The sequence below is a fragment of the Nilaparvata lugens genome, chromosome X, assembly GCF_014356525.2.
Source record: "Nilaparvata lugens isolate BPH chromosome X, ASM1435652v1, whole genome shotgun sequence".
NCBI lineage: Eukaryota > Metazoa > Arthropoda > Insecta > Hemiptera > Delphacidae > Nilaparvata > Nilaparvata lugens.
The window spans coordinates 94,652,692-94,665,196 of NC_052518.1; the positions used below are offsets into that span (position 1 = coordinate 94,652,692).

At 33.0% G+C, this 12,505-nt stretch overlaps 1 protein-coding gene across 1 annotated transcript; it reads right to left on the bottom strand.

Annotated features, from left to right (window-relative positions):
* Positions 1 to 3,140: 3,140 nt before the first annotated feature.
* Positions 3,141 to 11,585, bottom strand: LOC111053759 (U6 snRNA-associated Sm-like protein LSm3). Its single transcript, XM_022340685.2, has 3 exons — positions 11,296 to 11,585; positions 9,363 to 9,470; positions 3,141 to 3,582 (listed from the first exon to the last, which is right to left on the bottom strand). Exons 1-3 carry the CDS (start codon positions 11,314 to 11,316, stop codon positions 3,403 to 3,405), a joined length of 309 nt encoding a protein of 102 aa, XP_022196377.1. The 5' UTR covers positions 11,317 to 11,585; the 3' UTR covers positions 3,141 to 3,402.
* Between the last annotated feature and the right edge of the window lie 920 nt (positions 11,586 to 12,505).

Consider the following 12,505-nt stretch of genomic DNA (forward strand, 5'->3'; position numbering starts at 1 on the left):
AAATAATAGAATTTTGGCGGAGGATCTTCAATTGAAGTAGCGGTAGTAGTTGGTGGTTGAAGAGGTTGATGGTTGTTAGTCGTATTGATATGCACCACACAAACCTCTCTAGAACCGAATTTGTCACCTTATGTCAAACAAACTCGGAACTACAGGGTAGATGTGGAGCATTAACCTTGAAGAGAAGAAGACAGCTCATGGTGCAAATGCTCTTCCTGCAATTGGTTATGAGAGACATGATGGAGAGAGAATTCTCAAACGCACTTTACAGTTCACTTCACGCTTCAGGATTACAAAATAATTTAACAATTATTTCTCCTCACCTCCCTCACCCCACCTATCATCACAAGGGAAACTAATCAAGCATGTGCTAGAAACTGGAAATATTATTGAGAGATTTATAAAAAAAAGAAATCATATTGAATCTGCATCATATCATTTAGATTAACAAAAACACCCATAGCGAGTGGAAAAACAACAATCTGATCGGTCATTCAATGCAATGAATGAATCTACCCTCAAAAACATTGACAAATAATCAGAAAAGACAATTATTACAATAAGTTTTTCTGTGTTAACAGAAAGAGGTTCGTCTCCCAAAAACAAGAGCCCCTTAAAAACAATTATTTGTTGTTGAAAAAAATTGCCTACTTCACAATAAATTCCCCAGCTTAAAGCTTTTTGAATTGAAAAATACGTCTGGGAAATCTATAAAAACCTCTTATCCCCTAAACGATTTTAGAGGTATTTGTTTCTAGGATTATTTGTTTATTTTTCTTTGCTTCTCTATCTGAGATTAATTCATTAATATTATTATTTCTATCTAAATAATTTGTAATTTTCCAGTAGCTTATTGCGTGTTTACTTTATGCTAGGAGCCTCTCACTGAGGACAAAACACGAATGATGAACATGTGTGTGTGCATGAAATAGTGCTTTGAAATAAATGCACTATATAATAATAATTTGCTCAAATAAATTATGTGGTATTGACAATATAGCTTTTATTTTGCCTGAAAAACAAATAATTGACAATATTTTTATAGAATATTATGAACCCACATAATTATTGGAAATTATGAACAAGCAACTCTATTCAATCTTAATGGTTATCGAGTTGTAAAAAAAACGCTAAATATAATAAATGTGATGGTATAATAGTTTATGTAAGAGAAGATCTATCTTTCACGAATATAGATTGTGATATCTGTGAAGAAAATGCAATCAATGTACTTGTAAACACCGGGCTAGATAACAATATAAACTTTGTAGCTATCTATAGGTCTCCAAATAGGAATGCAATAAGATTCATTGAAAGCTTTGATAATTACATTCAGAGTATGCCACAAAATCATAGCATCTGTATAGCAGGAGACATTAACTTGGATTTGTTTTCTAACGATAATATTGTAACTTCATATATTAATACTCTAAATGGAAATGGCTTTAGATCTTGCATAAATGGCAGCACTAGAGTTACAAATCGAACAGAGTCGTCTATAATTACCATATATTTCTTAAAACAACTGATAAAGTATTTGAAAGTGCGGTAGGAAACATATTTAAAACAACTATTACTGATCATTACTCAGTGACTTTACATTTAGAGTAATTTTAAATAAGACAAAAAAAAAAATCAACGGTAATAAGAAATAAGTCCCGTAAATCCACGGGAGGTGATAGAAACTATAAAAACTTTAAAAAAACAACAATTTTTTCATATTTTATGTAAATGATTTGCTAAAATATAAAGCTAAAAAATGGGAGAATTTCATCTTTTGCTGATGATTCAGTTATTATATTTTCAGAAAATAATAGGAATGACATTTTCATTGTTGCAGAGCATTGTGAAGAATTGGATGGACTCTAATGCATTGAGTTTAAAAGTAGAAAAACCAATTACATAGCTAAAATATAAAGCTAAAAAATGGGAGAATTTCATCTTTTGCTGATGATTCAGTTATTATATTTTCAGAAAATAATAGGAATGACATTTTCATTGTTGCAGAGCATTGTGAAGAATTGGATGGACTCTAATGCTTTGAGTTTAAAAGTAGAAAAACCAATTACATAGCTAAAATATAAAGCTAAAAAATGGGAGAATTTCATCTTTTGCTGATGATTCAGTTATTATATTTTCAGAAAATAATTGAAATGATATTTTCATTGTTGCAGAGCATGATGCAGAGCATTGTGAAGAATTGGATGGACTCTAATGCTTTGAGTTTAAAACTAGAAAAACCAATTACATAACTTTTTCAGCAAATAGAGAGGGTAAACCTGACAACCGATATAAGTTGAAAATCCATTCAAACTGTTCTTCAATCAACCAACCAAACATTGATAGATGCTCCTGTCCTGTTATTAATAGGAAATCAAACCTCAAATATCTTGGTATATGGGTCGATGAGTGTCTCAAATGGGACATCCATGTAAACTTCCTATGTAAGAGACTAAAATACCTATCATATAAATTTTATAAATTGAAAAATGTGCTATCTTTCTCAGAATGCAAACAGGTATATGTGGCACTAGTAGAGTCCCTAATGCGATATGGTTTAGTAGTTTGGGGTGGGACTTTCGATACCCATATTAAAAACCTTTTTCTAATAAAAAAATCATCATAAAGACAATTTTAAAGAAACCTAGAACTTATGGTAGTAAGATTTTGTTCAGTGAATTTGATGTTAAAACTATACGACAGTTATATCTTAATTGAATAACAAATTACAGTTTTAAATACGAGCATAATTTCCCTCTAGCCGATGACATAAATTATAATCTTAGACCTAATACAATAAGGAAATATGAAATATATAATACCAACTCAACTCTTCTTAGAAGGCAATTTTACTACATCAGCAGTAAATTCATAAATATACTAGAAAGTGAATTTCTACTTAATAATTTCCAAAGTAATAAACACAGAAAAAGAGCCATAGAGGCGTGGCTGAACTTGAATTATTACCAATCGTTGACTTTTATATAATAATCAATTTTATATTATAAATTACATGTTTGAACACTTCATACGCTAAATTCAAGTTTATATATTACATCCCTGATTAAGCTGATTCTACGATTGACACTGGCGCACAAGGAATCTTCCTTCTGCAGGTGTTTTTGCCTCACCTACTGTACTCATGCATGTGAGCATAAATTAAATCTTCATTTAAAAACTATTATTTATAATATCATGAATAAGAATATAATTTCGTTATTATTTCTAATTAAATAAATTAACATTTCCTTAATTGTTATGTATGTATAGTCTTAGTTTAGTTATGTATGTCTTAGTTTAAGTGCAGTAGCATATACTTATATCTATTTATGAAAAGCCTTTTTGTGTTTTTTTCAAAGTAAATTTATTCATTCATTCATTCATTCAGAGTAGCATTACTATTTATGGTGCTGCTCGAACAGGAGGAGAAACTAGGATCACACCGTCTCCGCGCACAAACAACATGGGAATATTTCTCTTAGTCGATTTGTAAACTTCTTCATAGGTTTCTTCATCTATTTCAACCGAAGTAACTGTTTCTTCGGCGTCGCCCAGTACCATGTTCAAATGCTGATCATAGGCCTGAAATATGAATTGGGAATATTTTTATCAATTGAAATTCATTTATTGCATTTATTGTTGTAAAATTTCACAAATTGTATAAATAATAACAACTGGAAGTAATAGATACACTTCAAAGCAAATAAATTATTCATAAACCAAGCCAAACACACAATAACCCAACAAAAAAACGATACTTGAAACAAATTCATCCAGAAGCTCCAACATAAAAAAAAAATTACCTTTGAAAGAAAGTTGCTGGCCAGTATACTATCGCAGGCTACTTGCTTTTTATGAAGCGGTACAGCATTTTTGCCATCTCTTAGAAGGACATCCCTTCACAATCTGCACAGACCACAAGCCTCTAGTCTATGCTTCCCACCCAATCAACTCCACAAACTCAACCCATCAAAAATCAACCAATCAACTTCTACCAATTCAACTCAACCAATTATCATTCGACACTGAGTTCTCCAGCATACATCCTTCAAGACGACTCACCTCAGCATTCCCACCCTGTTCCAGGAAAAAAGTGAGCTTCAAAATTTCGGATGGCCAAATCGTCTGCCCGGGAGGGGGGGGGTGGGGTAATGTGGCGAATCATCTGATTGCCACCGTGATGTTTTCAACTGGTATAGTCTGTTTATCACTTGTAACAGTTTTTTTCAATATTTTAGCCAGAGTTCAATTTTGTCATTCCAACATTAAAATTATTTCATCATTCATCTAGTTTCATTTAATCAATTTCAACATAGGAAATCAACAAATTAAATTCCTATACCTTCAATATCTCCAAAGTATATGTGCACTAACCTCTGAAACAGTTCAGGCAAGCACGACAGACCAAATGGTGCTCGTAAAAATCTGTGTTCCAAATCCTGTGCTAAATGAACACAGCTTACTGGACTCCTCATCAAGTGCAATATGATAGAATGCATCTTTAATATCTAATACAGTAAACACCTTCTTGTGTGACAATTTTGGTGCTAGTTCTTCCACTGTTGGAATGAGATGTCGTTCCCTGATTATATATTTATTAAGTTCAACTGGGTCAATACAAATTCTCAGTGATCCATCCGGCTTTTCAACAACTAAAACGTTATTTATCCAGTCAACAGGCTCTTCAACTGGGGTTATAATACCTTTTGACTAGTGATTCCAAAGTTTCTCGAAATTTCTCTTTAATTTTGAGTGGGATACGCCGAGCAGGACTTTTTGTTGGGGATGCATTTTTTTCAATTTAATCTTGCAAATATCAGGAAAACGCCCAAGGCCGTCGAAGACATGTTTGTTTTTTTATAGATAGCCTGTTTTTCCTTATCCACTTGATAATTCGTATTATTTTTTTATCTATAGAGTCAACTCTTTCAATCAAATTGAGATCAATACATGATTCTAGGCCTAGGATTGGAACAGATGAAGGACACTTTACAATTATAAACTTTGCTATGGATATTTTAGACTCAGATCCAATTTTTACAATTACACAACCTACAGGTCTAATCTTAAAACCCCCAAAAGCCTCCAACAGTACATTACATTTCTCCAATGACTTGTATGGAATACCATATTTTCCAAGAAAGTGAAATGGTAGAATATTAACATCAGCTCCACTATCAAGCTTGAATTTTATTTTATGCCCATTTAGAAGCAATTCATGTAACCATACACGTTTTTTGCTAAGCAAGTTTACATTATAAATGCTATCAATTTCATGAGGTGATTCCATCACTTCCGCTTCCCCATAACTTTGATCTTCCTTGCTGCTAATCTCATGAGTTTGCTGGGATTGTTTCAATCTACATACTATGGAAAAATGATTGGGTTTTGAGCAATAGTTGCAAATCTTTTCTAAAGCTGGACAAATCCCTGAGTGTTTTCTACCACATCTGAAGCAACGTTCGTTATCGATTACTGACAACTTGTCAAGTTTTTTTATTAAGAATAGGATTACCTGACTTAGCTGTAGGGGTGGAAGGCGTCTGTTTGACTAAGTCAACACCTCTCATGATTTTAGTGCCTCTGTTCAATATTTCCATATTTCCTGATTTGCAAAAGTTGACTACCTTGTCAAGATTAGCATCTTCACGAAGAAGTTTTTGCTGTAATTCTCTCGAGTTCACCCCAAGTGCTATTAGTGCTTTCATAATTTTATCTTCCTGGTCATTGAGGTTACAAGGTTTTATTAATCTTCTTAAATCTGCATAGAAACTATCAAATGGTTCATTAGGACTTTGTTTTCTGGTTAGCAATTTGTAGATGTCCATTGTCATGTTTTGTTTAGGCTTACAATATTTCTCCAAAACTTCAAGGATTGAGGTAACCGTTTCAATGTCGTTCTCCCTTGATAATGTGTTGTACAATTTAAGTCCATCAGGTCCCAGTAAGTTTGTCAATCTCGCTACTTGTATTTCTCGAGATTCCTTTACAGTCTCGGTAGCAGTCAAAAAAATTGTTCCTTCTTCTTTGAAGTTGGCAAAATTATTTGCGATATCCCCATGTATAACTAGCATACCTGGTTTGTTGAATTCCATTTTCAATACTGAGCTATCACTTCTCACTTAATAATTCAATTATTCTTGTTTCATTTTATTTTCACCATGTTACTCACATAGACAAAATAGACAAAAACATCCAGTTCACAGCAGAGTATGAAACAGAAAAGAAACTCAACTTCCTAGATCTAACAATCACAAAAAATATGAACAATCAACACGGCTTCAATATATACAGAAAACCAACCACATCAGACACCCTTATCCACCAGACCTCCAATCACCCCACTCAACACAAACATGCTGCTTTCAAAACAATGATCCATAGACTAAACACCATCCCCTTATCAACAGAAGATTACAGTACAGAGCTCAACACAATAAAATTCTTGGCCCAAACTAATGGCTAAGATTCACTACTCATAGACAGAATTCAACAGAAAATGAAAAGAAAAACTCAAAAGCCCAGCACTGAACATAACAAATTCATATCACTAACATACATAAACTCAAAGTCCAACAGATTAGCAAAAAATTTCAAAACGGCAGGATTCAATATAGCATTCCAAACAAAAAACAAGATCAAAAACCTACTAACCAAAAGAGAACAGAAACAAAACTTATACGAAAACCCAGGGGTATACAAACTCAACTGTTCGAACTGCCAAAAATACTACCTGGCGCAGAGCGGTCGTTCATTTGAAAAAAGATTCAAAGAACACATCAACAACCCCGAATCAGAATTTGCTACCCACTTAATAGGAAAAAATCACACCTACACAGACATAGCCACAAATTTAAAAATTTTACACATCAAAAACAAAGGGCCTGAATTAAACACCTTGGAAGAATTTGAAATATATAAACATACTAAGAGAGACCCCCACAACATCCTTAATGAGCAAACAAACTTCAAATCACACAGCCTCTTCAACCTCCTACTCCAATAACCTACAAGTTCAAACATTCCCGCCACCCCCGCCGACAACCATTCAAATAATCCCGCCACACCCACAACCCACGCTGCTTACTAACCATATGTATTCAACAACGGAAGTGACAGCCTTCAGCGAGTTTTCCAAAGAATGAGACCTAGTGTCCGAAAGCGCTCCACTAATGTGAGTAGAATCTAAAAGCTTTTATTTATAAAGACCTGACTGCTATGTCGTAATTAGTTGTTCAAAAGTGGATAAATTATTGTTATTCTCGACATTCTGAATTATTAAAGCTTAAATTGCGCATATTTGCAAATTCTAATGAAACATAGCTGTGACAGGATTTGTTTGATAACGTGTACATGGCTGCTCTCATAATAGTCAAGTCAAATAAAAGTCTCAATGAAAGTCAAGATAGTAAAACATAAAAAACACAGCTTAATGATATGAAATGGGGGGAATGCTTAAAAATGATAAGAGAATATGAATGAGGGGTAACACGAAACCTGCAGTGCACCTTGAGGCTAAGTCTACTATCTCATAGTGATGCAGAGGGCAAGCGCTTTGGTTTTATGGTGAATTCTACTTTATCAAGGGAGCAGCATAATTGACATGCTGAGTAATCAACTTGCCAGGTTTCTTTATCCTATACCATTAAACGAGCAATTTCTGTTTATATGTTTGTATTTCACCGTTGTTTGGATATGTTTGGATCTCGAAAACGGCTCTAACGATTCTCACGAAATTTGTAACATAGTAGGTTTATGATATAAAAATTCGATTGCACTAGGTCTCATCCCTAGGAAAAATCGCTGAACGACATTAAAAGGATAATTCATCCTTCGAAAAACAGCTGAGACTTTCGTCGTCTGTGGATAATGGAAGTGAGAGAGCGAGTGCATCTGTGGAAAATCAACATATCTCATCCTTAAAATTCATAAGCTGACGTATAGTCAACTGTAAAATATAAACACGACCTAAAAGATCAAGAAACCTTAAGGGTTTGAAAGGTAAAATTATTCATAATTAGTCAAAATTAATAATCATATTCAAAATAAGAACATATTTTTGCGATGTTTCCAAATTCATCAAAAAAGTTGAATTTCCTTTTAATCCTTGAACCCTTCAACTTTTTTTAGCAGATGCACTCAGCTGCTGAGGGCTCTTAACTTTTGCATGTTTAGTATTTTGTTTATAAAGTGATTAGACATAGTGTTATTAGCAATGACCATTTTCAGTGTTCATAGTGTATGAATAACAGTCCTTTCTTGCTTAGTAGAATTAGAAGTAATTCTCCAGTGAAAACTTAATTTATATAGTTGTGAATGTTGGGCTACATGTTTACTCTAAAAAGTCCAAAATAGTAACTTGATGCTATTAGTGTAGAATGGTACATAATATATTAACAAATATTGTAGCAAACATGGTATATCATTCTAAATATAAACTATAAATATATTATAATTTAATCTTTGGTTATAAATTTTCTATGCTTTTGTACTCCAGAGCGAAGCTCAGTTCCCTTATATTTTGATTAATAAAGAATCATGTTCCTACCAACTACTTTGTTTCAGCATACACCATGGTCTTTTCAGATGTAACTTTCATTAAAGTATCAAATAAATTTTGAATAATTGTCACATGAATTATCAATACTCTTATGAGACTTGTGCCCACCAGCTACCTTATAAATATCTGCCTTAATAAAGGCAATTAATAAATCTGTGTCACGGTAACATGATCTGTGGAAAGATATGGAACCCACATAATATATTCTATAGTATTTTCATGTTATAAAGAGTGCTGTGAAAGGATCCTCCTACAAAAAAAAGGGTTTCTGTATCATCACATGATCTTAAAACCAGTACATCGTTTACCAATTTTTATACATTCCAGAATACTGACAGTCTACAGTCAGTAAATGTAAAGTTCATTGCTGCTCTTACTGAGTGAGGTGCACGTCTTCCTGGAGAGGAGGTTGGCTGCACCATTAAATCACGAGGAGGCGAGGCAAAATTCACTTTCCCTCATCAAGACTGACAAAGCATATGAAAAACAGAGCATCCCATGCAAAATTTGACCTCTTCTAAAAGTTTTCAACAGACCACCACACTATGTCTGTGAGTTGGAGTATGGGAGGTTTTATATGCTCCTACATGAGAAACTTGACAATTTTCCTCTTAGAATACAAGAGTGGTGGGCTTGTCGAGCAATTCTAAGATGGAAATATACTTGATTTTCATGGATTGAGTGCTAGTTCCTAATTGAAACACAAAGCCATACAGAACGAGCTATTTTATGTATACTGGACCATGTAGACTAGTACTTCAAATTTTTTTATTGTATAGAGTATAATGAATGCTGAACTTACATGAAGCCTTCCTCTTAGTTCCCTATCGTTTCTCATTTTCACAAAGATTCTTTCATCAAGACTCAGCCTGATCAAATCCAAAGGTTCCTTGACAGTTATTGCTGGAATCTGTAAAATGTGACAAATATTATGAACCACAAAGTAATAAATCAAAAATGACAGATGACAAAAAATATTTGAAACGGAAGCAATAAAACATACTTTTTTGTGAATAAATATCGATAAATTTTTCATTTTTCAAATCTTCAGAAACAATGACTGTCAAACATTTTATGTTTCTACCAAGTGATTCTGTCTTTTTTATTATGAAATTATTATGTATAATTTAGGCTATAACTTGAAAATGATACAATAACAACAAATATTGAAAGTAATAGATACACTGTTGTATGCCTAAATACATTATAATCATTCTTGATGTTTATTCAAGCTCAAAATTGTAAGCGAATTCAAGAGTTTCAATAATACATGGCTGTGACAGGATTTTTTGTAAGATTTGGTTAATAGTAGTAGTGAAAGGATATATAAAATTTGATCATATTCATTCAAGATATTCAGCAAGCCGGATAAGTAACCGGCTTAGCAACATAGCTAAACGTTTTTTGGGAGCAATTTCGAACAGAATTTCTATATTTGGATTGTTTTTATGTGATAAATTACAATTTGAAGCAATTTTGGACATTCGTAATGGTGAAGATGTTTCTGAAAATGTTTTTTTTTTCTGTAAAAGTTGAAAATTGAGTTTTAACCTTCTTAACCTCAAAATTGTTCTAGCAATCAGATTTTTAACTTAAGGCTGTGCAAAGGCTGAAAACAAACTTTCTACTGGTGATATTTTTCAAAGTTTTTCGATTCGTATATCATTAAGCTATCAAAATGCAAAAGTTTTCTCAGGAAAACATTTTTTTCTGATCATTACTTTATGAGATATGAGCGCCTAAAGTTTAAATTTTTGGGACAGAACATTTCAAATTTGGTAAGAGATGGATCCATGAGATTCAGAGGATAGATTCTTCATGGTATTGTTGATCTAGTTAAACAAAAATTTTCTGAAAATATCAATTTTTGAGAATGTTATTCAATGTACTAAAAATGATCAAAAATAACTTTTAGTTGAGTTATTTTTGGTAAAATGGATAACATTCTAAAATATTGATATTTTCAGAAAATTTTTGTTTTACTAAATCAACAATGCCATGAAGAATCTATTCTCTGAGGCCCGGTTGCACAACAGCCGGTTAAATTTTAACCGTGATTAATTTCCCGATAATCAATCAGAGAAGGCGTTTTTGAAAAGACAGCATCTCTGATTGGTTCTCGTGGAATTAATCACGGTTAAAATTTAACAGGCTGTTGTGCAACCGGCACTGAATCTCATGGATTTATCTCTTACCGAATTTGAAATGTTCTGTTCCAAATATTTAAACTTTAGGCGCTCATATCTCAAAAAGAGATCGGAAAAAATTGTTTTCCTGAGAAAGATTTCTCATTTTTATAGCTTGATTATATACGAATCGAAAAACTTTGAAAAATGTCACCAGTAGAAAGTTTATTTTTAGCCTTTGCACAGCCTCAACTATGTGTAACGTTAGTTCGCCTCCATGGTGCACATTGGGTAACGCTAAATGGACTAGCAAATAATGGCGGTCAGACATATGTTTTCCTGACCTAAAACTACACAACGTCTCAAAGAAATTGTAAATATACAGTGTATATTTAGGCATTTGAGGCTCATGTATATTAGTTGTGAATCTGCCATACGGTACGCTAAATAAATAAGCAAGCCGGCAATAGTTACATGCATGAATCAAGTCAGTTATGATAACACAAATTATTTGCAAGTGATTGAATTAAACACTTAAGCTCAAAGAGCAAGATTTAAAAAATTATGCAGTAGCATATTTCAATGATTATTTGAAAATAAAACGCTTACCATTTCACCCTCTTCTGCCATGTTTTAGGTTACTCTGAAAAATTATTATTTTCTTAAAATTCAAGTTATGTGAATTCAAATCCAATATTATATGCAATACAAATCTTTCAGATATCTCTGAGCTGATAGAAAATTTTGTTAGTATTACTGTATAATGCTTTTGTAAGTCTATGTTTTTATAAACATGAAAATTTACTTCGAATTGCAACTACAAGTGCTGGCCCGGGGCTGGGATCTGGGAACAGGAGCAACCAACAAACCCAACCTACATTATCACCCAATTTTTTTTGGAATGGTCTACTGTGCTGCACTCTAGTGGTTTAGTTCATGGAGTAACAGACTGGAGTAAGAGTTCATGGAGTAACACAACTTCGAGAATGACATATTTCTGTGACGTCACTGCTGTTGCTATAGTGAGGTCCACGTAGTAATGGCAGGTAGAAAAGGATAAAAGATATGGAGAAAAGGATATGGCGAAAAGGGTTGCCAGATCTCAGCCTTGCAACCCAAACAGCTGATACTGGTAGGCTATATCTGATGAATTTTACTGTTCATTATTGTTGAAAATAGTTAATCATATTTTATTTGTGAAGAAAATATATTTTTAAAGATGTAATAACAAATTTTCATGATTGGGATTAAATATTTTGTGAATTAGTTGAATTTCTACATTGTTGATAAACGATGTGGCAATATCGCAAAGCGTGAAAGAGATAGGGCCATCTGCTTTGTTGAATGATAGACAAGGATAGCAACACCATTGCCACTCACACACTGCCATTATAACGTGGACCTCACTATAGTGCACAGTAAAAACCAGGTTTTTATAGTGCCTTAGCTATTGCAGATTGCAATGCCTTTTTTGTAGTTTTGTAGATGAACGGTTATAAGTTACCATGACATTAAGGTATAGCGATATATTATCAGAAGTTACACTGATTCACTACCTATCCTATTATTAAAACATGTATTTAAAAAGATAAAGCTAACTCTCTTTATTATGGTGATTTTCTACGTATGGTGCAATAAATGATATATCTTAGTGTTTTAAAATCTTCCATAACTATATATTTGTATCATGTTTCACATGTTTGGGGGAGAAGTAAGCTTCAGATGTTTAAACTAGTTGCTATGTTACATATTTTTCAAGCATCAATTAAGGAATTTTGTTTCTTACAAACCTTATCAATATTGAAGCATAATACCTAGT

Bases quoted from the DNA above. Each gene is read 5' to 3' on its own strand.
- LOC111053759 (XM_022340685.2), bottom strand. From the start codon at position 11,316: ATGGCAGAAGAGGGTGAAATG. The intron at 9,471-11,295 runs GTAAGCGTTTTA...CACATTTTACAG, and splicing joins TGGCAGAAGAGGGTGAAATG to ATTCCAGCAATAACTGTCAA. The intron at 3,583-9,362 runs GTAAGTTCAGCA...TTCATATTTCAG, and splicing joins AACTAAGAGGAAGGCTTCAT to GCCTATGATCAGCATTTGAA.